Source organism: Bos javanicus, chromosome 2, assembly GCF_032452875.1.
Source record: "Bos javanicus breed banteng chromosome 2, ARS-OSU_banteng_1.0, whole genome shotgun sequence".
In the NCBI taxonomy this organism is placed as follows: Eukaryota; Metazoa; Chordata; class Mammalia; order Artiodactyla; family Bovidae; genus Bos; species Bos javanicus.
In genome coordinates, this window is record NC_083869.1 from 27,239,079 (window position 1) to 27,265,844 (window position 26,766).

Sequence of the window (26,766 nt, forward strand, 5' to 3'; positions counted from 1 at the left end):
GGACAGAGGCGCCTGGTGGTGGGTGGAGGGGGGTGGGGGCGGTGTACCAAAGAGTCAGACACAACTGAGCAACTAACACTTTTACTTTCCGTCTGTCTCACTCACTCTTCACCTAAGAACCTCAAGAGAGACATTCATTTCAGGTAATGCTTGCAAAAACCAGGCTGATTAAGGGTTTGACTTCAAACTTCAATTTAGGCCACTAGTGAATTGGTCTAGAATCTAGACCAAGGGTCAGCAAACAATGGTCCACAAATCAAATCGAGACTGTGGCCTGTTTTTGTAAATGACATTTTATTGGACCATAGCCACAGTCACTTTTTTCCTACTGTCTATGAATGCTTTTGTCCTACATAGTTGAGGAATTGAGTTGAATAACTGCTTTCTGCCCATATGGCCTGAAAAACCTAAAATCTTTACTAACAGGTCCTTTATGGAAAATGTTTACCAACTCTTGAACCAGGATATGTGGAAAATTAAACCAAGAACAAGTACTTTCTGTCTGTTCATCTTATCACTTCCTATGTGGAATCTCACTTCTTTCATCACCATCATCACTATTATTTCCATAGCTGTCCTTAGATTAATCATCTCTACACACATTATCATTTAATCCCTGTAAAAACTCCTTAACGTATATGCAGTCATTTTCCTCATGTTATCAATAATGAAATCAGGGCTTGAGAGATTAAGTAATCTGCCCATGGGAGGAATACCTGCCATAATTAAGGAAAAGGACAGATGGACAGATGGAGAACAGATGAAGAGAGAATGTTTATCTCATGCATAGCCTAGGGAATTCAGGGAGACGTCAAGAAGCTGGCCCACAGCATCATGATATATAGATTAGAGAGGATATTGGAGAGAGAGGAGATGGATAGCAGGCTCTGAGAAGCCCCATGGCCTAGCCATAAGGGAAAAAGAGAGTGGGGAAGAATTCTGGGGCATTTTGTTCAGATGTGATATAATCCATGGGAAGAATCCAGCTCATGGAACTACCACAGACTAGGATCACTTGATTACCTGAAAAAGACTACATTGATGCAGGAGTCAACCTTTATTTTAGCTCAGCAAATAACCCCAATCCTCAATAGACGGCGACCAAGGAAACAGCCTCCATGTGAGTCACGAGACAAACAATCATTCTTTGGTTGAAAGAGTAGAGAGAAAGAATCGTGTGCTCATCCTAGAGGCCAGCATGAGGAATTGCCTCTTCCTTTACAAATAGCACTGATAAAAACAGTGCTGTTAGCTAGGAACAACTGATCGTGATCAGGTAGCCTTCCCCTAACTTAGTGAGATGGCCAGGTTTATGAGTCAAAGAACGTCTTCCCCAGCTCTACCCAGGAAGTTGGCTACTCCACTTGTGTGCAATAGCAGCAGATGAGCCTGAGAGCTGAACAAAATGTGAATGCAGAAAGTGAAAGTCACTCAGTCATGTCTGACTTTTTGTGACCCCATGGACTGTACAGTCTATGGAATTCTCCAGGCCAGAATACTGGAGTGGGTAGCATTTCCCTTCTCCAGGGGATCTTCCCAACCCAGGAATCAAACCGGGGTCTCCTGCATTGCAGGTGGATTCCTAACCAACTGAACTGTCAGGGAAGTCCTGTCTCAAATAGTGCTCTACCACTTAATATACACTGAGACATTAAGTAAGTTAGGCAGCCTCTATACACCTCTATTTTCTCTATTATTGTAAGGATTAAATGAAATAATACAAGTAAAGCACTTAGAAACATACCTGATTATTGTTATTATTACTGGTGGTAGTGGTATAACTGTGCATGCATGAGTGGGAAGTAGCTTCCGTCGTGTCCAACCCTTTGCGACCCTATGGACTGCAGCCTGCCAGGATCCTGTGTTCACAAAATTCTCCAGGCAAGAATACTAGAGTGGGTTGTCGAGCCCTCCTCCATGGGATCTTCCCAACCCAGGGATCAAACCCTCATCTCTTACGTCTACCTGCATTGGCAGGTGGGTTTTTCACCACTAGCATCACCTGGGAAGCCAGGTATAGCAGTAGTTATCCTAAAAATTAGTTCACTAGTAGCAGGAATACAGCAGTAGCAGTAAGCACATATTACATGTAACGAACTCTAGGATAGTCAAGCTAATAATAGTGTCTCTATTGTTTCAGTAACCCTTTCATCAGAAAACTATTGTAAGGCTGTTTATATAATGAATCAAATTCTTGTGTCATGACTAATTCACTCAGTGTCCATATGCTGCCTTATACACCTCTTACTGACCTAAAAACATGTTATTCTTTGTAGAATAGTTATGTTCAATCAAAAATAATGTATTCTTTTAAATAATAACAGTAGAAAAATTGGACATACTTGACAGAACAAAAGCTATCCCAAGTGTTTCCAAAGAGTTATTTAGCTTTCAAACTCCCACAGAAGGAACTTCCCTGGTGGTGCAATGAATAGGAATCTGCCTGCCAATGTAGGGGACATTAGTTTGATCCCTGGTCCAGAAAGATTCCACATGTTGAGGAGCAGCTAAGCCCATGCGCCACAACTACGAGCCCATGCTCTAGAGCCCAAGAGCTGCAACTATGAGCCCATGTGCTGCAACTGCTGAAGCCCTCACAGCTAAAGCCTATGCGCCACAAGAGAAGCCACTGCAACGAGAAGCCTGCACATCAAATTGAAGAGACGCATCTAGAGAAAGCCTGCATGCAGCAATGAAGACCAAGTGGAACAACAAAATAAATCAATTAAAATAAATAAATAAATTTTAAAAAGCCATGTTGTGAGCTGTCCTATGGAGAGGACCAAGTGATAAGGACTGCATGTCTCTGACCAACAAAGACCTAAGGTGGTCTGCTCACAGCCATTAAAAACACACACACACACACACACACACACACACAAAAAACTCCCATGGAAGAATATTTCTGAGAAATTTTTGAGTTCACTTGGATAGCCCAAATGACAGTGAACACTATTTACAAACTGATGAAAACTATGTTTATCTCTTTTTATTTCAGATTTTCCTCAGTGTCATAGTAGGAGCTTTAAATCTTGGCAATGCCTCTTCCTGTTTGGAAGCCTTTGCAGCTGGGCGTGCTGCAGCCGCCAGCATCTTTGAGACAATAGACCGGGTATGTAAAAGCCAAAAGTAAAAGTTGAGGGCAGGGAGAGAAATGAACTCATGAGGAATTTATCCTCAGTGTTAAAAAATATAAGGAACTATCACAATGCCCTTAATTCAGCAATACTTAATAAGTACTGTCATGAGCCAGACCACAGTATGAGATGGGAGTGCTAGAGTGAAATACAGCAAATAAGGCCCCTCCTCTCATATCATATGGGAAATAGGCATTAACGAAGTCAGTCAGTCAGTCAGTCAGTCAGTTCAGTCGCTCAGTGGTGTCCGACTCTTTGCGACCCCATGAATCGCAGCACGCCAGGCCTCCCTGTCCATCACCAACTCCCGCAGTTCACTCAGACTCACGTCCATCAAGTCAGTGATGCCATCCAGCCATCTCATCATCTGTCGTCCCCTTCTCCTTCTGCCCCCAATCCCTCCCAGCATCAGAGTCTTTTCCAATGAGTCAACTCTTCGCATGAGGTGGCCAAAGTACTAGAGGTACTCTGAAATCATCTTTCAGGATTTGAAATAGCATTAACGAAGTAGACATATCCAAAGATAGGATAATATTAGACAGTGATAAGTGCAATGGTGCCTCAGAAGGTAAAGAATCTGCCTGCAATTAGGGAGATGTGGTTCGATCCTGGCTTGGGAAGATCCCCTGCTGGAGGGCATGGAAACCCACTCCAGTATTCTTGCCTGGAGAATCCCCATGGACAGAGGAGCCTGGCGGGCTACAGTCTATGTGGTTGCAACGAGTTGGACACAACTGAGCGACTAAGAAGCAGCAGCAAGTACAGTAATGGAAATAAAACAGGTCACTGCAATAGCAGTTGGGGTAGGGGAAGGAGACTTTATATTGAGTGACAGTGACACCAGTTATGAACTGAGAACCAAAGCAGGTGAGTCAGCCATACAAAAAAGTACTTAGGAGAGGAGTGATGCCTGGGAGGTAAGAGCAGGGAGCATACTCAGGTTGGAACAGGGCTTGGTGAGTGTAAGGAAATAAAACAAAGTCAGTGTGACTGAACAGAGTGAGCAAGAGATAAGATGAAGAGATGGGAAGCGGCCAGATCACACAGGACTTTAAAACCCAGTTCATAAGATTAGATTAACTTCTAAATGTGACAGAAAGTCTACAGGCTTTGACCCTGGTAGCCTAGCTAAGAGTTTCCTGATTAATCTAGTGGAGCACATTGGACATCAAGATAGAAAGGTCAAAATCTACGAACATCTCTGAGAAGATGCCCAGGACTGAGTCAGAAGCCCTGGAAATCCAGACGTGCGTTGTGTCCCTACATTGTTAGTGTTGGTGAGATTAGAATCTGCCTGAGGAAACTGTCCATCACTTTATCTGTTTTATATTTTGGGGTTTCATTTATGGGGCTTTATAGAAAGATAGTTGAAAACCATGTAGAGCTATCCAAATTCTACCTCATTCTTGGCATTGTTGTATGCTCAAAAAAGATGGTTCTAAAACTCCCTTGAAACTATTACAAAAAATTAAGGCATTTAAAAATTTAAGAATAAAGAAGGAGAAATAGATGACACTGTAGCCCCAAAAAGAGATAGGATGATGAGTTTCTCTCACTAGAGTAAGAGAAGGAAGAAGTTGGCCCTGAGTGTTCTGGTAGCAGGAGATAACCCTCACTCTGGTCTGATTATCCACCATGGTTAAGTTCTGAATTAGGCTCACTACTAACAGCCATGGAGGTGAAATTCAGCATGTTGATTAAAAGTTGGTGGCATTTGAAGACACCACTTGAGAACATTCAGTTAGTGTCTATCATCATCTACAATAGTCAAATGTAGGATATTATTGGATCTTGACCACTTGAGACTCCTCTACTTCCTCAATGAACAAATGTGTATCATCTGTCAAGTTAGGTTATGGTGATGATCACATAAAAGAAAAAACATTAAAACACCTGTAGATTGTCTTCTGGGTATCTCAATATTATAGTACTCCATAATAATATCAATATATTATATACCAATATATTAATTACAGATTAATACCATATATTATATTGTGATATTTTCACTATATAAAATATGTCATAGTAATAAAAAATAAAAATACTAATTAAATTAAATTAATGTGATAATGTTTTATACCAATTATATGATTATTGGCAGTTTTAATTATAATTAATTATATGTTATTTATGTAAGTTTGGTTATATATAAATCTACATAATATACATAATATATAATATATTTTAATACAATTATATAGCAATAGTAATTACATAGTATACATCTCAACATTAATTTCCCAATAAGTGTTAGTGAATATTATTACTATTATTAATACAATTTAATGTAGAAGCAGCTTATCTTTGGCAATGTTTAGCCTGATTGCTGTTCTATATTATGAATAAATTCAAACTGAGATGGACAGTAAATGCGTGTTATACATGCCGTTGCTCTATCCCTTTTCCATTCCACTTAAGAAACCCCTCATTGACTGCATGTCAGAAGATGGTTACAAGCTGGATCGAATTAAGGGTGAAATTGAATTCCATAATGTGACCTTCCACTATCCTTCCAGACCAGAGGTGAAGGTATGTGCCAATCTTTTCCCAATTTTCTTCTTTGATGATTCATTTCCAGAGCCACAGATTATTTATTTTTCTGAAACATGACTCATTTTCCAGGAACAAGGCACAGAGGCATGTTTCTCTGGAAGTGTCCTCAGGTCTTGTTCCTTAGGCCACTAACCACATTCCTTGTGCTAATAATAATAATATACAAATCTCTTTGGTAGGAACAGTTTGGTAGCACATTCAGGTTAAGTCAGCTGAGTGACACCCTGTTGAAACGAGTGGCAGGTCCTGTCACTGTGAGAGCAGGCTAAACAAACTGCAAGGCAATCAGAACAATCCAGGACAGCCGTGCCAAGTATCTCTTTAGAGGCTGCAGAAGGTCGAACTCTGCCTGGGTGGGGCAGGAAGTGGCAAAGGAAAGCTGCTCTCTGAAATTTTTTACTTCCTATCCATGTTTACAAGGATCATTAGATCAGTCCTTAGAGGAAAGGTAATTTTGTAATCTTATAATCACTGTCTTGTACTATGCAATTGTTCTGGGCACAAGGTGAAGAAAATTTACACTGTTCCCACGCCTACTGAGCAAGTGTCTTTAGAGGCAATTTACCCTACAGGAAACAGAATCTACTTCTCTAAAAGAACTGGCTTTGGAAGGAGAGGAGACTAATTCCTCATTTTTAACAGAGTATCTTTTTCTTTTCATTTATTTACTTTTAATTGAAAAATAATTGATGCACAATATTGCACAACTTTCAGGTGTACTACATAGCAATTAGATACTTGCATACATCATGAAATGATCACTGTGGTAAGTCTAGCTATCATCTGCCCCTACCCAAAATCATTACAATATTATTGACCATATTCCTTATGCTGTATATTATGTCCACGTGCCTTATTTATTTTATAAATTCAGGCTTCTACCTCCTTAACCCCTTCACATATTTCCCCTTCTGGCAATCACTCATTTGTTCTCTGTATCTCTGAGTCTGTTTTCATTTTGTTTTGCTTGTTTGCTTCTTTTATTTTTTAGATTCTACATATAAGTGAGATCATACAGTATTTGTCCTTCTCTGATAGTTCACCTAGCATAATACTTTCTAGATTCATCCATGTTGTCACAAACACCAATATTTAATTTTTTATGTATGAGTAAATTCCTTTGTGTGTATGTGTGTATACGTATGCATATGTATACATATATATATTCATCAGTAGATAAATGAGTATAGAAGATGTCTCTCTATATATACCACATTTTATTTACTCATTCATCTATTGATCTATTTAGATTGCTTCCATATCTTGGCTATTGTAAATAATACTGCAATGAACACTGGTATGCATGTATCTTTTCAAATTAATGTTTCTGTTTTTTTCTGATAAATACACAGAAGTGAAATTTCAGGATCATTTGGCAGTTCCATTTTTAATATTTTGAGGAAACTTTGACTGTTTTCCATAGTTAGCTACCCTTCCTTAATATTTCTATGTCCCCACAGAGGTCATGGAAATGTAACTTAATTTTAACACTACATAGTTGTAACATAAGTAAATTTATATATATACACATAGAAACAAATATACATCATACATACATACTTATATACGTATATAAGATAGGTACATGTATATTCTGATATTTCTGAAGTATATTCTTGATTACAACACACATACATATATAAACATCAAATGTAAAAGTGCCTAGTGAAATATAAATAACAAGGTAGTACTTACTCAGTAAACACTTTTGAATAAATGGCTAAAAACTCACTTTATAATATCTGTTTAGAGACAGCTGTTCAACAAATACCAGTAGAACTGAAACATATTTATTTCATTTCTGTTTTATCTTCTATTCTCAATGCCAGTAGTTTGCTTTAACAAAGTCTTACTGCTAAGTGACTTTCTCCCCTAAGCTAATTGGGACAGTCTCCTTGAGGTATCCTGGCATGTCAGAAATGTTTTAAATTAGATTTTGGAACATAGTTTTCGAGGTTGGCCTGGCTTATTTACTTCAACAGTGTTACCACACGTCATGTTATTTGTTGGCTATGGCTATTAGTTTATGACTAAGTAGTGTGCTAAATGCTAAAACCACATCCTAGCACTGTTTACTAATTTTTCTGGTTATTAATGAAAATCAATGACTGTTGCTATGAGGGCATAAGTAAACACAAACACAGTCTCCTAACAAAGTGTTCTAACTTGTAGCCTAAATGATGATGATCTGAACATTGTTCTTTTATTTTCTCTGCAGATTTTAAATAAACTTAGCACGGTCATTAAATCAGGGGAAGTGACAGCTATGGTAGGATCCAGTGGAGCTGGGAAAAGCACAGCACTGCAGCTCATTCAGCGATTCTATGACCCCACTGAAGGCATGGTGTGTATCTTCTAGAAACTTCTTAATACATGGGGATGTGTGCATGGATTCTCAGTCATGTCCAACTCTTTGCAACCCCATGGACTAGCCCACCGGCTCCTCTGTGGGGTGCCATTTCCTCCTCCAAGGATCTTTCTGACCCAGGGATGGAACCTGTGTCTTCTGCCTCTCCCGCATTGGCAGACAGATTCTTTATCAGTGAGCCACCTGGGGATAGGAGGTTGAAAATGGTGATATATTGGTCAAATACAAACACCTAGCGAACACTGACAGCACTTTGACATCTGCATAGTTCAGTTAATGATTTGTTTGGTTTGGTTTTTTGGCTGTAACCTGCGGCATGTGGGATCTTCCCAGGGATCAAAGTCTGACTTAATGATTTTTTTTTTTGACTAAACCAAATGGACGAATTCTCTCCATAGTAGTTGTGTTCAATGAATAATCAGTCCATCTGCTCAGTGACGTAACTGAATGTACAGATACATTCAAAATGGTATTGCTGCCTTTTCAGTGAGGGAAAATTTCCATTTCTTTCTTCATATTATAACAAAATTGTTATTATTCCCTAAAGTTTTCCAAACACTAAGTATAAGAAAGCTTACATGGCCAGCATTAACAGAGAACAGTTCTTGATTGTTACTCTGAGATGTTAGGTCTAAAAATAATTACATTATTTTTGCAAACTACTTAGTCTCTTTCTCCTTGTTTTTGTCTGACTGTAAATATAGACTGAAACTAAAAAAATATTAATAATTGCTACTTATCACACATTATATGTCAAGTACTTTATAGAGATCATTACTTATTTTCACAGCAACTTCCAAAGATAAATATTCCCATTTTACAAATAAGGAAGCAGAGAAATTGAGAGTTGCCTCAGATTTGAACCCAGATCTGTTGGATGTCAAAGACTCTTTTCACTCTGCCTCATAATCATTCTTGTTAACATCTCCTTGATGCCTTGAGATAGAATCACTTGACTGTATATTAAATGACTTCTTCCATGCAATGAGCTCTATATAATGCAGGTACTGTCAGAGTGACACGGCAAATGTGATAAGGTTTTCTTTTTTCACAGACACTTTATTCTCTGATTGGGTATTCTTTGCTACATACCACTATAATTATACTCTGAATATATAGATACCATGTTTTTTATATAAAATGTTTATATTTTTGCTAATAGTAATGTTTATTTACTTATCCCATTTATAGTTTCAATTGCATTTGAACACCTGAGTGTCATTTGATGAATCAGGCCAGAAAGTAAGATTTTATTCTAAAACATACACACATATGCAAGATAGAGACCACTGGTCATTTTCTTTGTATCTTTTGAAGTTCATTTTGGCTTCAAGTCAAAAGATAGAAATATTTAAAGTATGATGAATAACTGTACTCTTTATTGAGAAATTAAAAATTTTTCTATTCTTGGGCCAACTGAGCTAAACTAAGTAACCTTTATATCAATTGTGTTTCTACAATGAACTGTCCTACAGCTATACTTGATTTCAATTTATATTGTCATCCTTATATTAACCACATTATAAGAGGAATTGTTTTGCACAGTCGTGTGGGTCTCATTTTTTCTCCTCATAGATCAAGTACAGCACAGTAGTAGTATTCAGAATCTTGAAGGATTCCAAGAGAAGTGATGTTGTGGGTTTTGTCCTCTAGGTGACCTTGGATGGCCATGACATTCGCTCTCTTAACATCCAGTGGCTCAGAGCTCAGATTGGGATAGTGGAGCAAGAGCCTGTTCTGTTTTCCACCACCATTGCAGAGAACATTCGCTATGGCAGAAAAGATGCAACAATGGAAGATATAGTCCGAGCAGCCAAGGAAGCCAATGCCTACAACTTCATCATGGACCTGCCACAGGTACCCCTGGCCTCTCATTCCAGAGGGAAACCCAGAATTCATAGAGGGAAAAAATTTACATAGTAATATGCATTGTTTTTCATTTACATTCTAAATTATCAATGTCATGTTTTCATTTTGTGCCTGGAAATGTACTTTGAATTCCCCTCTTTGTCTGAAAATATGATGTGATTAATACATTAAAATCTACCAAACTGCAACACCTTCTTTTAGAAGCTGGCTTTAACATAGATACAGTTTCCTTATTTCATCTATTTAAACATTTGTCTAAGCAGATGATAAATTTGTTGTGTGGTGGTAACGTTCACAATGCTCTTTTGATGTCTGCAACTGTTACTGTTCTCAAATTTTCTTGTGTTTGGGCTGCAAATACTGTCTCTTCAGTACTATGTCTCACATATTCAAAATTTCCTCATTTATCTTCATTTCATATGATAGCAGTGACAAAAACCAACTCAGTATTATACTTGTATGGATTTCTTGGCCAATGGTCTGCTAAATCAAAGAAGAATTATTATTACTATTTAACACATATATAGCGCTTACTCCCAGAGAAGGCAATGGCACCCCACTCCAGTACTCTTGCCTGGGAAATCCCATGGACGGAGGAGCCTGGTAGGCTGCAGTCCATGGGGGCGCGAAGAGTCGGACAAGGCTGAGCGATTTCACTTTCACTTTTCACTTTCATGCACTGGAGGAGGAAATGGCAACCCACTCCAGTGTTCTTGCCTGGAGAATCCCAGGGACGGGGGAGCCTGGTGGGCTGTCGTCTATAGGGTCGCACAGAGTCGGACACAACTGAAACGACTTAGCGGCAGCAGTGCTTACTACATATCAGGTACTTTTATAAGCACTTCACAGCTATTAGTTCATTTAACTCTCCCAATCATCCTGTCAGGCAGCTATATTATTATCTCCATCTACAGATGGAGAATTGAGTTTCCAAGAGGTCAAATCACTTGCTCAAGGCAAGGTTCTCATCCAAGGTGGCCCTGGTTACACAGCCTGTGCTCTAGAATACGTCCTTCTCAGCCTTCCAAAATGCCTGTATGAATAGGATTGCAGCTGTGTGTATGACATAGTCTAGTGGTGAAACAATATAAAGCTTCAGAATCAGACCACCTCCGGACAAATCTTCTGCACTTGTAAGATTTATGAACTTGGGCAAGTTACTTTACCCCCTCAGACTGCAGTGTTACTTTATCCATCCGTTAAGGAGAATAGTAGTACCTGCCTCACGGCCTATCAGTCAGGACTAAATGAGATGATATGTGTAAAGAGCTCAGATCCACGCTTTCTACATGGTAGATTCTCAACTCATGTTGCTAATGTAAGTGAGATAAAACACTGACCACATCGCCCCCTTCTGAGATTCCAGTGTAATACTGGGCATGCAGGATAGTAACTTCACTGTTCATGGTAGTGATTATAAAGCTACTTTGATCCTTCATTCATAATATATAGACAACTTTAGTGTTGTGCTTTTCTGTGTTGTCTAGCTAGAAGAAAGAGACAAGGAATTGACATATGCTTTAATCCTCTAAGATGGATTTTCAGGATGCTGATTAACTTTTATTGTGGTGGAAACATTTTAATTGAAGTTGAGCTAAAAAGAAACACTTTAATCATCCAGAATAAAAGAATAAATCAATATCTTTATTTTACACACAAATATTGATTAGATAATAACCTGTTTCAGGAAAGGGTTTTTTTAAAAAGTGAAAGATGGATGTGTGAAAACTCCTGCTTGAGGAGGAAGCTAGAAGGGACCTTTGTAATGAATGGATCACTGTCAGGATCCATCAAATTCTTGCTCTTCATTGCTGATGTTGCTTTCTTCCTAGCAATTTGACACTCTTGTTGGGGAAGGAGGAGGCCAGATGAGTGGCGGCCAGAAACAAAGAATAGCCATTGCCAGAGCCCTTGTTCGAAACCCAAAGATCCTGCTTTTGGACATGGCCACCTCGGCACTGGACAATGAGAGCGAAGCCATGGTGCAAGAAGCACTGAGTAAGGTTTGTTGAGAGTCTAGGTTCCTTTCATAAGTCTGTGTGGGAATTCTTGTGTTGTAGGAAAGGCCTCTGTGAAGAGAGGAGAAAGAGAAAGAGAGACATCAAGAGACAGAGAGAGAAGGACTACATGAGTCATTGTATCTGTTTGGAAAATATTGGTTCACCACAATGTTCTGCACAGTTGAACAGAAGACATATCATTTGCTTCTAAAGGCGGCACATGTAAAATTTGTTAAGTCTAACTCACAACATGTGATTTTAAAAATTTACATTTTGGATGTAAGATGTTGATTAATGGCAGCAACTGGAGCAACGTGTAATGTGTTTATTAGCCACAGGAAAGTACGCTGACATTTTCTAATGTCTGTTTAGCCTATTCAAGAATTTAGGGATCGAGCCTGACTTACTTGTGGATTCTGAGACAGTCCAAATGGCACCGTCAGCTTTGTCTTGCAGTCTGACTCAGGGCACTGTACACTCTCACAGGTTCAGCACGGGCACACAATCATCTCTGTCGCTCATCGCCTATCTACAATCAGAACTGCAGACGTCATTATTGGTTTTGAACATGGTACAGCAGTGGAAAGAGGCACCCATGAAGAACTGTTGGAAAGGAAAGGCGTTTACTTCACACTAATGACTCTGCAAAGTCAAGGAGACCAAGCCTTTAATGAAAAAGACATAAAAGGCAAGTGCCTTTTCAGTTATACATTATGTTAAATAATTAACATATATGATGTTTTTGGATTTCTATGCATTTTAATATATATTGTCTTAGTTGTTCTCCTCAAAGCCCTGGGGGACATAACATAGATGATAAAGGAAAGAACAGATGCTCAGGGGGCTTAGTTATTGATCAAGTCATAGTGCTAAAACCCAGGTCTCCTGTGGAAGAAACTTCAATTCCATCCCCTTTTTACCCCTCACACTTTGCAAATAAGAGAGTCTTCCTAGAATCTCCTGCACTCAGTATGAGCTCTCTTCTTGTTGGTTGAGTGAATTAAACAATGACTAAAAACTTTTATGCATATTTTCATTAATGTAGGTAGATACTTCAGGTCCTAATGTACTTTCTCCATTTCAATCTGAATTTTCTTTTTTTTTTTTTTGGCCACATCATGTGACATGTGGGATCCAATTCTCTGACAAGGGATCAAACCCATGGGCCCTGCAGTGGAAGCATGGAGTCTTAACCTCTGGATTTGGTGGTTTACCTAAACCCATGTTAAGCATCCATTACAAACTTTCTCTCCCATATCAAATCTGGATTTGTTAATACTATTGGGTAAAATGACTGTATACATTGAACATGTGATTTATTCTGAAAAGATTTTTTTTTTAATTTGGTTCATCTACTTTTTTTTTTTTTTGCCACCTAGTGGATTTCTCAGACTTCCCTGGTGGCTCAGACAGTAAAGAACCTGCCTGAAATGCAAGAGTCCTGGGTTTGATCCCTAGGTTGGGAAGATGCCCTGAAGAAGGGAATGGCAACCCACTCCAGTATTCTTGCTGGAGAATTCCATGGCTATAGTCCCTGGTATCAAAAAGAGTTGGACACAACTGAGCAACTAATGCTTTCACTTTTCTTTTCAGTGGGTTTCTCACAAGATTTTTTTGTCATTCATATCAGCTATAGCTATAGGTATCTATTTCTGTGGTGATAACACAGGCTATCATATAATTCAAAAGATTTAATCTTGCTGAGTATTTTTAATTTTTTTGTTGTTAGAATGTGCTGGACAAGTGTTAACAGGTTGTTTGAGATCAGACATAGTAACGATATGCTATGCAAATATAGTAAATAATGTTATTTTGCTTTGATTCTGCTTATTGTATACACTAAGGGATCACTCGTGTTGTATTGAATAGGAAAAGATGAAACCGAAGATGCCTTACTTGAGAGAAAACAGACCTTTAGCAGAGGGAGCTACCAGGCTAGCTTAAGGTAAGCTCAGGCATCGGGGCAGATTTTTAAGTTTTCAGATGTTTTCAGGAACCCTCTGCAGCTAAGATCTTCTGGCAATATCTCAGGTACACTTGAAAAGCCCTAAATACAGCCCTAGGTCTTGTGTAATACGAACATGCAAATGAATCATAGGTTGCCGTATTGACATTTCTGTCTCCAATCCATAGAAGTTTTTAAAATTTGGCTTCTCATTTTATTGAGGGTACGGGGTCATGATAAAGATGCTCTGTAGTTAAAATGTTGTTTGCTGAGCTTAGAAAGGGGATTTTTAAAAATCTGTGTTTAGACTTGTCTCCCAGAGTTAACTGTGGTATGAAGCACTGTCTTAAATGGAAGTCAGATTCATGCCTTTAGCTCCATTCTTTAACCTACTGAGCTGCAATTGAATTACAAATATTTCTGCTCCCAGAGCTCCCCATCTAAGGTGAAATCATTCTTTAACTAGATGAAATATGAGATGTGTCATCTAACACTTAAAGCATATTTTCTAAACATGAACTTTTTTTTTTCTGGGTCAATCTGTGGGTATTGACTTCCAAAGCATATTTTTGGAGCATATTGTAGCAAGACTATAAATTTAATATTTCATTCTGGTTTAAAAGTTTAAAAAAAATAGTTCCTTTAATGTTAAAAGTCTGTATATTAAGAAAAATTCTGCCCGAGAGTATTTGTGTGTATTTGTGAAAATGTTATTCAAGATCTTTTTTTCTTAAGTTCGGAGACTATTTGTAGGCAATAGACTGACATTTCTCTACCCAATCCCTTATCATATTTCTAGTATATTTGATTCAAGGCTGTGCTCTAAACAAAGGCTCAATTTATGACTTGCTCATTCAAGATAGCTAATTGTTTATTGAAAAATGGTTAAAGAGGCTTAAAATATAATATTCTAGAAACAACTCCAAGTAGTTCAAACACAGATTTATTTACTTTTAATGTTCAAAGACTAGTTAACTGGGTTTTATGCTTAGGGGTTTTATTTTTCTTTTCAAGGACAGGTCTATTCAGAAAATTTCAAGAAATGCTAGTTTCATTGAATTTTTTCAGGTAATAAAGCAATAGTTCAAATGTAAAAGCTATAAAAATTGCCAAAATTATTGGGTAATTTTTAAGGACATCTGGCATGAATTATTTCACCATGTTTTTTCTGATTGGAAGAAAAAAATTATAAAGATCATCGGAATCACAGTTTGAAGATATATACTAACTTCTTAAACCCAGAAAATGACTAGGCATCTCTTTTGATCACTAAGTTAAAGGTTGCAAAGAGGAATGTATCTCATGGTGAGGTCAAAAGAAAATAAATATTTTCTTAATTTTTCAGATGAACAGAATTTTTCCCATTCTAAATAGTTTACTTACAGTTTACTATTAGGCCCAGATAACTGTTTTAATATAAACATTTCTTATTTGGCCATTAGTTCTTACAAATTCTACATTTTGGTGACTAGGGAGAGAAGCCCAGAAATACAACCTGTACACAGAAAGTAGCTATTAACCTCCTACAGAGAAAGATTTATAGGTTTGAGTAAGAAGGTCTGTTAAAAATATCTTATTGTGTATGCTGACAGATTTTTTTTTAAGAGGACTAATTGAAATGTTAATTTGTATCTTATTTCCTCGGTCTGATGCCTAAGTCTCCCTTTAGTAATATATTTTAGATTCAAGAACAATTTCCATGGATGACAATAATTTCCTAAGTAATAATGTTGAGAGAGAGAGAACATATATTCCCAAATTAGCTGTTTTTGCTTCCGATGAGAAGTGGTGCACAGCTTCTGAGGAAGGGCGGGGCAGCCGTTGCAGGTTTCTGAAAAGGGGAGTGACAGAATTCTAACGCTGGTGTTTATGGCAGACCAGAGCGGGCAGGTCGGGCCCCTGCCTCGCACCCTTGCTGTTCATGGTCTCCTTGGTGCAGCTTATGCCAGACAGGTAGAATGCTGGATGAATGGGCAACAGGGAACGAGAGAAAGAGAGATTGAAGAAACATAAGATTAAAGTAGTAGAGGGGATAAGGATTGATGTCTTCCCTGCTCAGAACTGGGAGGTAGTCAACTATTTTGATGCCCTCTTCTCCACATACTCCTACCTTGTCTGCCAATGCTCTGAGTTTCTTTTTTAAGCCCATAACCTTCAGTCTCAGCCCTCTCTTGCACTTAGCTCTCTCTAGCTGACACAGAGCTATCCCTCTCATCTCTGGGAGTTGAGCTCTTGACCTCAGTTACCTAACTTAAAGAAATGACTCTATTGCTGCAGAGTTTCAGGCCAAACGGGACGGGCTTGGGTGTCCCAGAAGCCAGTTTGGTAGCAGGAAGTCTGAGTGGGGTGTGGTTTCATGCCTGATCACAATGAGAGTTTGAGCAAGAGCAAGAGGGAGGACTTGACGTAAATGCACCTGTTGAACCTAGTGACTAAGAGGATAAAGATGCCATCAAATGAACGTGGGAATAAGTGAGGGTCATGAAGCCTATGCATTGCTGTCTTCTCAAGAAGGAGAGATGAGCATCTGTAATAGGCAGGTGCCACCTTGGTATTTGTTTTAGTCTAGCTTAACCTGAATACGGATGATAGGAGGCTTACGAATAACACCATCTGGCTCCCACGACCACAGCTGATGCAGATCTCCTCATCACTACAAGCTCCCTCTTTACACGGTATTTCTTCAGGCTAAGTGCTTTGAGAATGTAACTTCCATCCTTTCAAGTCTTCAGGATTACCTTTATCACTTAGCAGTTTATTTGCAAATGGCTAAAAACCTCAGCCAACCTGGTTTAACCTTTAAAGGGAAAGAATGACAACATAACTAAATAGTTCAAAGAGGCTTTGGCTTCAGGCAAGACTGGGGCTTCAGTGAGAGGCTTGGTCAATATACATACAATTTCTTTTTCTTCCCTTCTCAGCTCTACTTTTTTTTTCAGTATTCATTTTTTAGGAAGCTTCTTTTCTTGACATAATTGCCAACGGCTTCCAGTGTCACATACTTTCAAATTTAACCTAGAAGATAGTAGAAGTCTCCTTCCCAGAAACCTCAGGGAGAAACAAAACAACTCGAATCACTTCCTATATCTGCTCTATACTGTTTATGTAACTAGTAACCCTATCTCCATACTTCTCTTTATACCGTTCTGTCAATCAGCAATGCCCTTTCCTCTAGCCTACAGATACCCACAGCCTACCTTAGCCACCTCCTCCATGAAGCTTTTCATGGTAGCACCTGACATATGTTCTTTTATCCTTTAAATTTCCATACTGTTTATTTAAACCTGCTTTATGGCAGCCCACTCCAGTGTTCTTGCCTGGGGAATCCCAGGGACGGGGGAGCCTGGTGGGCTGCTGTCTATGGGGTCACACAGAGTCGGACACGACTGAAGTGATTTAGCAGCAGCTTAGCAGCTATAGCACTTATCACATTCTTCCTTATATTAGGTTGGTTACATGCGTTGTTCTTCTATAAAACTTGAAGTGCCTTAAGGGAGAAGTCTGTAATTGTCCAGTCTTTGTGTCCCCTCACAGCACCTAACTTTGATCTGTACGTTGTAGGCGCACAATCATCTTTTGTTGAATGAATCAGTGAACACATCAAGCTAAATAATATTTCAATAATATATTTGTTAATTAAATCCATCCCTAAAGGCAGTACATAGTCTGGAGACATTTCCACTAGGGTCCCTGTTTCCTCCTACTAGTCTATTTGTGTCCAGGTAGAATTATGCTAAAGCAAACACCAGGGAGAGAGAGAGAGAGATATCAAAACTCATCCTACAGTCCTGAGGGAGGTAATAGTGATGGGCCATTGCCGTTAGAGCAATAGCAGAACCATGTGGGTTTGGGATGGAGTTGAGTCTTGGACGCTTTTTTTCTTGGTGGACTAGTGAAACGACTTCGCCCCCTCTCCTCCTCCCTCTGTGTGTGTACTCTGAATCAGGGTTTAGCTCGGCACCATGGCAACCAGACTGAACGTTGTGTCAAACCCACTCAGGAAGTGCCTGCACCTGACAGGTGATGTAGACTCGGAACCAATTGAGTCCTGTTCCAACAAGCCACAGACTAATTCATCTCTCTTTTTACTTACAGAGCTTCCATCCGACAACGCTCCAAGTCTCAGCTTTCTTACCTGGGACATGAATCGTCACTAGCACTTGTAGATCATAAGTCTACTCATGAACAAGACAGAAAGGTCAGACACCAATGGCTCATGCGGGGATGGAAGAAGTCTCTCCTGGAGACTATCGTATGCCCTTTAAGCTTAGAATCTGAGTTTTCAAGGCCTTTATCTAGTAATGTTTCACTGCTGCTGCCGCTAAGTCGCTTCAGTCGTGTCCAACTCTGTGTGACCCCATAGACAGCAGCCCACCAGACTCCTCCGTCCATGGGATTTTCCAGGCAAGAGTACTGGAGTGGGGTGCCATTGCCTTCTCCTATGTTTCACTAAGTCAAACTAAATGAGAGGCTCCATTAAGACGTGAACGAAACTCTAAATTTTATATCATGTTTTACATAATATTTTAAGAGAAGCATAAATAATAAAATATTTTAAGAATACATGGTAACTAAGATGAAGTATTAAAAGTTCACTGATAATTCTTATGTGAGCCATTCTAATAAACACAATTACATGTACTTAGCAGACTATTTGATTATGTAGGAATCCCTTTCAAGCTCTTAAGACTATCTGAAAACCTGTCTTTGTAAAACTTTAAATCTCCTTCTTAAATAATTATAATTATAAAGTGTTTAATACAAGTTACTGCAAATTTTAAATTAATGGGGACTGATTAGGTTTTACAGACATTTGTTTACTTAATACAATTTTATAATAATTGTTTTAGGGTACATTTGAAATGAACACTATTAATTTTAACACTATTCAAAGCAACATAAAAATGAAATAGGAGAAGAATCAACACATATAGCAATACTCAACTTTGTTCATCAGGATGCCCACTGCTGCAGTGGGCACAGTCTAACTTTCACATAAGGTGACCATCCCTCCTACTCATAGCCTTTCTTAATCACTGAACTTTATTCTTCAGCCCTGATCCTCTCATTTTCAATCCCCCATTACTCTTCATTTCAGTCTTTTCATGGCAATTTTCTTATTGAGGCTTATTTCAGATCATGTTGTCTTATCCTGTTACTAAATTACAAGCTTCTTAAAGTTAGTAACTGTTATTTGTGTTTGTATCAACTTGGGCATCTTGCTTTGCCTGGAAACTCCTTTATCTGGTTACCATTAGCCTACCAGGCTCCTCAGTCCATGGGATTTTCCAGGCAAGAGTACTGGAGTGGGGTGCCATTTCCTTCTCCAGGGGATCTTCCCGATCCAGGGATTGAACCCAGATCTCCCACATTGTAGGCAGATGCTTTACTGTCTGAGCCACCAGGGAAGTTCTGGTTACCATGAGACCTAGCAAACATTTCTGTTTATTTGACACATGTAAACCTAGAACCAACCAAATCCTGTTCCAATCTGCTCATAATCTACAGACTCTTTGATCTTTCTGTTTAGTTACAGAGCTGCACATGGTGGGACATCAAGCGATTTTTAAAACTAGGATGAAAAATTAACTTTTTATAGTAAAATAATGTCCAAACCGTAAGATTTATCAAAGAAAACGAGTCAGAGAATATTTTAATTACAAGCACATCCATTATGCATGATGTAATTTCAAATTATGTTTAAAACATTTCAGTATGAGAATCCTTTTGGGGAGTAATTATAAACACCGATTCACAATGCCAAATTTGGAATAAAGTACTACGTATGATTTTATGACTATGATGGAAGGATTATTAAGGCTCTCTTTTGGTTTTAAGATATTAATAATAAATAGCATTCTTAATTATCTAATATTGTTATTGTTGTAGTTGTTCAGTTGCTAATTGGTATTCGACTCTGAATAGATAGTGTTCTCAGTATCTAATATAGCTGGTTTAAATAAACTTCGTAGAGGAACACTTTGTCTCAGGAACAGCAGGGTGGATCCAAGGACAGAAAATGTTCAGCAAGTGTGGTTGCTCACTGCATCTTGCCATTAAGGACTCAGCACCTCTTCTCATTCTAGAAATAGTTTTTTCATTTATATCTGTGGTACTGCCACCCATAAGTACAAGAGGCATTATACAAGGAGTTTAATAAGCTTCAAGGAAGAAAGAACGAAACACTACATTGACATTTCAAACATAACAGCACCAATTATATTCAATTTTTGCATTTTTATTTTTTTCCCTAGTTTCTGGGAAAATATTTGACAACACAAACAAGAGAGTTAGGAAGGAAAAGAAAATCCAATTTTGTTATTGTTGAAGCTGGTAGATGGCTCAGCACTGTTGGAGAGAACAATCAGATTTCCTGAAGATCTGAAGATCAGGTTCCCAGACTGCTGATGCAGGGAAAACTCAGAAGGGAGTTATTTAAATAAAAGGAAATGTAAATCAAATACAGAGAGCAGTTCCAGAGAAAACAAAACTACTCCCTAAGTATTCTACTCATCAGCATTGCCAACTAGAATATAATAAATAATTAAATGGAAACCAAGAATCTGCCTGCAATGAAGGAGACCCAGGTTCAGTTCCTGGGTGGGGGAACTATCTCTTGGAGAAGGGAATGGCAACCCACTCCAATACTCCGCCTAGAAAATCCATGGACAGAAGAGCCTGGTGGGCTACAGTCCATGGGGTTGCAAAGAGTTGGTCATGACAGAGCATCTGAGCAGAGAGAGTGTAATTTTAAATAGACAACACTTTGATTTCTTTCTTTAGTTAAGGAAGGAAAAGGAAAAAAGTGACAGAGAGCCAATGTGAAAAAAGTGACAGAGAGCCAATGTGATTCTGTTAAAGGTAGAAGTGGAACAGGCCTTGTGCTTATATTAATACTGCTCATTTTATGACAATTATCTTAGAACTTTTTTGATTTAAAAATTAAATATTTTAAAAAAGGAAACAGCAGAATCAGCACTGATAGAATTTAATATAAGGACTTCCTGTTCAGAGTAAATTTTAAAGTATTTTCGATATTTAGGTTATTCTAATCCCAAGTAAATTTTAAAGTATTTTGATAGTTAACTAAATTATTTAAGATCAAACACTGGTAAAAAAAATTTTTTTCATATTTTGATGAACAAGCTCTAACCTGACCGTCTGTTGTTTGGGAGATGTTCTGTTTTGTGTGGCAAGGCAAAAAGGTTTACTTCTGTAAAGGCGTTATCTCCACCTTGTGGTCTCTTTGGGTTTTGACTCTGAAAACTTAAGATGGTTTCAAAAGTCTGTGCTTCCAAAGTTAAGTGGGGTGTCTGACCCAACATTTCATAGTTAGCTGGTGACAGAGCCAAGACTGTAGCCTGTTTTTTCTTGGTCTCCAAGCTATACTCTTGGCTTTCATAAATCAGATCACAGTTATAATGCTAATAAAATTGAGATTAGGATTAGCGGAAAACTGTAGGCTAAAGCTTCCAGTTTCTAAAGAGTCTTCTTCCTCTTCTAGAGGAACTAAAAAGTAGAATATGTATGAGATTGTGTCAAGGTCAAATATTAAAAACCCATCACTTCATCACAGCTAACTTATAGTAGGGTTTAGGCATTGGTTAGGAGATAGGACAGGGTTTCCCAGGTGGCTCAGTGGTAAAGAATCCACCTGCCAATGCAGGTGATGAGAGTTCAGTCCCTGGGTTGGGAAGATCCCCAGGAGAAGTAAATGACAACCCACTCAAAAAATCTGGAAAATCTCATGGGCAGAGGAGCCTGGTGGGCAAGGTCCATTGGGTTGCAAAGAGGTGGACACGACTGAGTGACTGAGCATGCACACGCATAGGAGATAGGACAGAAGATCTATAAAAGTGACTGCTAGTATTTGATCATTTGGAAAGTCCCTGTTTCTTGGTCATAGTTACCATTTCCCATCATCATATCTTAAAGTTGTCATCAAGGCAGGAGACTGCCTATGGGTTGGCATGAAGAAATCGATGTAACAAAGTATAGAAATCTGGACATGAGATTTAAGTAGGAAGCTATATTTTTACCTGAGCTACACAGGATATGGATGGAAGGAAGCTGGGAAAAGCCCTTTGTTTAGCACTGAACCATCTACCTTGTAAGTAAGTGAACAGTATTTTTTAAATAAATGTTTTTTTTTACATTTATGCACCAGGAGCATAAAAGCTTCATTCATTCTTTCATCCAATAAACATTGATTATACACCTAACAAGTGCCAGATATTGACTTAGGGATGCAAAGATGAGTAAGAGCACTGTCCTTTTTCCTTCCCTGGAGCTGCTGGCAGGAGACTTCTTTACGTATGATAAATAAGTGAGCACTGTGCAACTTATCATTGACACAATAGAGGAAGGAACTGCAGTGAGAAAGCGGATATAAACTTTTATAATTTCGTCCATCTGTGAGTTACTGGTTTGCTGTGAATTTATTATATCTATGTATATATACTTATCTTTGTGTATGTATACACACACACACACACACACACACACATACCTATATTTTAGGGCTTCCCTGATAGGTCAGCTGGTGAAGAATCAGCCTGCAATGCAGGAGACCCCAGTTTGATTCCTGGGTTGGGAAGATCTGCTGGAGAACGGATAGGCTACCCACTCCAGTATTCTTGGGTTTCCCTTGTGGCTCAGCTGGTAAAGAATCCGCCTGTAATGCAGGAGACCTGGATTTGATCCCTGGGTTGGGAAGATCCCCTGGAGAAAGGAATAGTTACCCACTCTAGTATTCTGGCCTGGAGAACTCCATTGACTGTATAGTCCATGGGGTTGCAAAGAGTCAGACACGACTGAGCGACTTTCACTGTAATACATATCTTTAGCCTTTTAGCTTTTTTTAGATGAGTTAATTTGTCTTTGTCTTTGCAAAATCCCAGAGGAAAAAACCCTTCTGTACATAATGACTTTCATTTTCTTTTGTTTTTATACCACTTTTAGTTCAGTTCATTTGCTCAGTCATGTCCAACTCTTTGCAACCCCATGGACTGCAAGGCCTCCCTGTCCATCACCAACTCCCGGAGTTTATTCAAACTCATGTCCATTGAGTCAGTGATGCCATCCAACCATCTCATCCTCTGTCACCCTCTTCTCCTCCTGCCTTCAATTTTTCCCAGCATCAGGATCTTTTCAAATGAGTCAGCTCTTCGCATCAGGTGGTCAAAGTACTGGAGTTTCAGCTTCAACATCAGTCCTTCCAATGAATATTCAGAGTTGATTTCCTTTAAGATTGACTGGTTTGATCTCCTTGCAGTCCAAGGGACTTTCAAGAGTCTTTCTCCAACACCACAGTTTGAAAGCATCAATTTTTTGGTGCTTAGCCTTCTTTACAGCCCAACTCTCACATCCACACAGGGAAAAGGCTAACAGAGTTTTGCCAAGAGAATGCACTGGTCATAGGAAACACCCTTCTCCAAGAAGCTATCAAGTTAGCCTGACACAATTTTATGGATTCTGGAGAATACATAAGAGCTGTGTCAGAGATGAAAGACTTTACTCAGAGCATGAGCAGGAGCCAGTGCACAGCATTTCCACTGACTCCCCAGCCTACCCCCACTTCTCAGCTGATGAAAGAGAAGTAGGTGATACCAGCAAAGGAAGGGGAAGAGGAATCCTAGGCTTGAGAAACCTGGTGTTTTTATAATGAGCAATAAGCCCTTTTCTTAGGATGGAAACACTATCCCCCTCCTCCAAGGCTATTTGCTATACCAACATTCTTGAGAAAACAGCCTCAACAAAGGTGGTCAGTGCCTCTTTTCACAAGATGTGCAGAAACATAAGAGAGCCATAGAGAGCTTTGTCTATTTCTTTCCTTTTGAGGAGGAGAAGTCAACCGAGCCCCAGAGAACCGAAGTGCTCAGTGATAGATTCCATCAGTGGCCACGTGGGGCTCATCCAAGAACCACATTCTTTCCACATGCCCGTTTCCCTCATGCTTTCACAGGCACCTTTCTTCCTCTCTGCATTGATTTCCTAGAGTTGAGTAAGACATCAGAGATGAAATCATTGAAGGATTTGCTGCATGAGTGTGTAGCAACTATTGAGGGCAGACCAAGAGAGAACCTGAAATGGAGGCATTGACAGATCCATCACCAAGCAAGCTCTCCCTCCATCCTATTTGGCTTGCAACTAGAATAAGGACACCAGGCTTTTATTTCAATTGAATTGGTAATGAAATCTTTGACTTTGGAAGCAAAAGGATAGTATCTGAAGTTCCTTACTGCTGTCTGTTCCTGATGGTCAGCTCCTTAAGGGGTAAATAACTGTGTGTTAATGAAATAGAACACTAACAGTTTTGTAGTCAATTTGCTGTAGACATTTTTAGTATATTTTAATAGAAAAAGTAAAAAAAAATCAATACAGATCTATATAATCCACCTAAAATCTTTTCTCAAACAAAGTGAACAATAAATTTAGCAAATTATTGAAGAATGGACCTCACGACCAAGTACTGGAGAATATCATTAGCGAGGAAAAATGATTGTAAAAATGATGAAGTTCTGAATATAATTTTTGCCTTCAAGAGGCTAAAAATTTGCTAGCTCTGACACTTTAATGGCAATTAAAGAAATTGGAATGGGGAAATTTTAAAATAATTTGTACTCCTTGTAAAGAACATGAAGAATTTAGAAATCCAAATTGATTACCATTTACTTCTGGGCACTAATTAAAGAAAACCTTCACAGAAATACGCAATTGATAACCATTGTCACCAGTTAATACATTTTAAAAATTATTTTGCGTTGTTTAGATACACTGGCCTGCCTTGGGGCTTGAGGCAGTCACTAGACTTTGACATTTATAAAGGACATATTTTGAAAATTTCACAAATCCTTGAATGTGTAAATACCACTCACTGTAGCACAAAGGGTTGCAAAGAGTCAGACACGACTGAAGCGACATAGCACTCCACATACTCACTATAGCACAAAAATGTTTCTAAACTGGGAGTTATTTTTCTTATAGATCCAACTTATTTACCACTCCCCAAGTGTTAATACCTCTGCAATTGTGAAATGAGAACTACCAGCTCACCTTCAGATGAGCAGACACTCTAAAATCAGTCCCATCCAAGTCATAGCATGTGGTACTGTTTAGTCCCTAAATCGTGTCTGACTCTTCTGTGACCCCATGGATGGTAACAGCCCACAGGAGTCCTCTGTCCATGGGACTAGCCTAGCAAGAATACAGCAGTGGGTTGTCATTTCCTATTCGAGGGGTTCTTCTCGACCCAGGGGTTGAGCCTGTGTCTCCTGTGTCTCCTGCACTGGCAGGCGGATTCTTTACCACTGAGCTACCAGGGAAGCCCAAGTCATAGCATGGCGGCAAGCAGCTCAAAACCATCTCTCACAAGCTATCATATCACCCTGTCTTATAGGTCTTTGAGGTCACTCATAACCAATCAAACCATGATTCACATCTGTGATATGCCAAAGGGACAACTGTATAATAAAAGAGTGTATGCAAACATTTAAATAATTAATGTAACCTCCTCTCCCCTCAAGGACAAGAACATTCCTGTGGAAGAAGAAATTGAACCAGCCCCAGTGAGGAGGATTCTGAGACTCAATGCTCGAGAATGGCCCTACATGCTGGTAGGCTCTGTGGGTGCAGCTGTCAATGGGACGGTCACACCCATGTATGCCTTTTTATTCAGCCAGATTCTTGGGGTAAGCAAGCAGCTGGACCAGCTTTATTCTCCTCCTACCTTTTGTTTGTCTGGATATTGTCACTTTTGATAAGTTGGTTGTAATGTATTTAACTTTTTTTTAAGTTTTTTTTTGTTGTTGTTCTTTTAGTTCTTTTTCCCCTCCTCTCATCTCTAAAGAATTAAAAATGTCTCAAGTCTCCATCAAACAGGAGGTGAGAAGACAAAGCTGAGACTCTCATTTGGGCTGGCAGCACACTCTGACAGTCATTGTGTCTGTTAAAAAAAAAAAAGAAAGAAAAAGACTATGGCTGCAAACTTAGTGTCAAAAGAGGGCAGTTTACCCATATGCAAACCAAATAAGAATGCAAAGCAAGTTCTTTGAATGATATAAAAGGATTTGGGGGCCATTTCGATCTTGCTGATCAGCTGAGGTACAAAGTTTGATTTGTAATAGCAAGTCTTCATGCATGTTGTATAATACTCTGCTCTTCTGCTCATTGCACCATTGAAACGGGCAGTTGGGGGAGAAAACAGGAAAAGGAAGAGATAAGTAAAATAAGGCATGTACAAAGAATACACTTATTTCAGTTTTTCATCTCCTAGGAGTTTTTATATTCTCCATCTTATATTATTGCTATAAAAATAATAATATTGATGATAATAATAAGTACAAACATTAATTAGGCACTATCTAAGAACTTTATAGGAGAAGGCAATGGCACCCCACTCCAGTACTCTTGCCTGGAAAATCCCATGGATGGAGGAGCCTGGAAGGCTGCAGTCCATGGGGTCGCTAAGGGTCAGACACGACTGAGTGACTTCCCTTTCACTTTTCACTTTCATGCGTTGGAGAAGGAAATGGCAACCCACTCCAGAATTCTTGCCTGGAGAATCCCAGGGACGGAGGAGCCTGGTGGGCTGCCGTCTATGGGGTTGCACAGAGTCGGACACAACTGAAGTGACTTAGCAGCAGCAAGAACTTTATATATAATAGTTCACTAAACTTTCCTAATAACCAGCTGTGGTAGGTATTCTTATTGTTCCTATTTGACAAAGGAGCAAACTAAAGAACTTAGAGGAGTAAGTGATGGATCTGGGATTCAAATCCAGGCAATGTGACTGCAGAGCTGAGTCCAATAAAATCTTATCATTGCGAAGTCAGTTCTCGAAATGTTGACATATTTTCTCAGTTGAAATTCACACACACATACACGAATCCT

General features: G+C 39.0%; 1 protein-coding gene across 1 annotated transcript in view; it reads left to right on the forward strand.

Annotated features, from left to right (window-relative positions):
• Window positions 1–26,766, forward strand: part of ABCB11 (ATP binding cassette subfamily B member 11) — a 101,017-nt gene that overhangs the window by 48,985 nt on the left and 25,266 nt on the right. Inside the window, exons 11-19 of the mRNA XM_061436027.1 lie at window positions 2,999–3,112; window positions 5,559–5,669; window positions 7,912–8,037; window positions 9,715–9,918; window positions 11,763–11,933; window positions 12,417–12,618; window positions 13,800–13,875; window positions 17,971–18,073; window positions 25,401–25,565. Coding sequence (XP_061292011.1) covers window positions 2,999–3,112; window positions 5,559–5,669; window positions 7,912–8,037; window positions 9,715–9,918; window positions 11,763–11,933; window positions 12,417–12,618; window positions 13,800–13,875; window positions 17,971–18,073; window positions 25,401–25,565 — 1,272 coding nt within the window. The remainder of the gene's footprint in view (window positions 1–2,998; window positions 3,113–5,558; window positions 5,670–7,911; window positions 8,038–9,714; window positions 9,919–11,762; window positions 11,934–12,416; window positions 12,619–13,799; window positions 13,876–17,970; window positions 18,074–25,400; window positions 25,566–26,766) is intronic.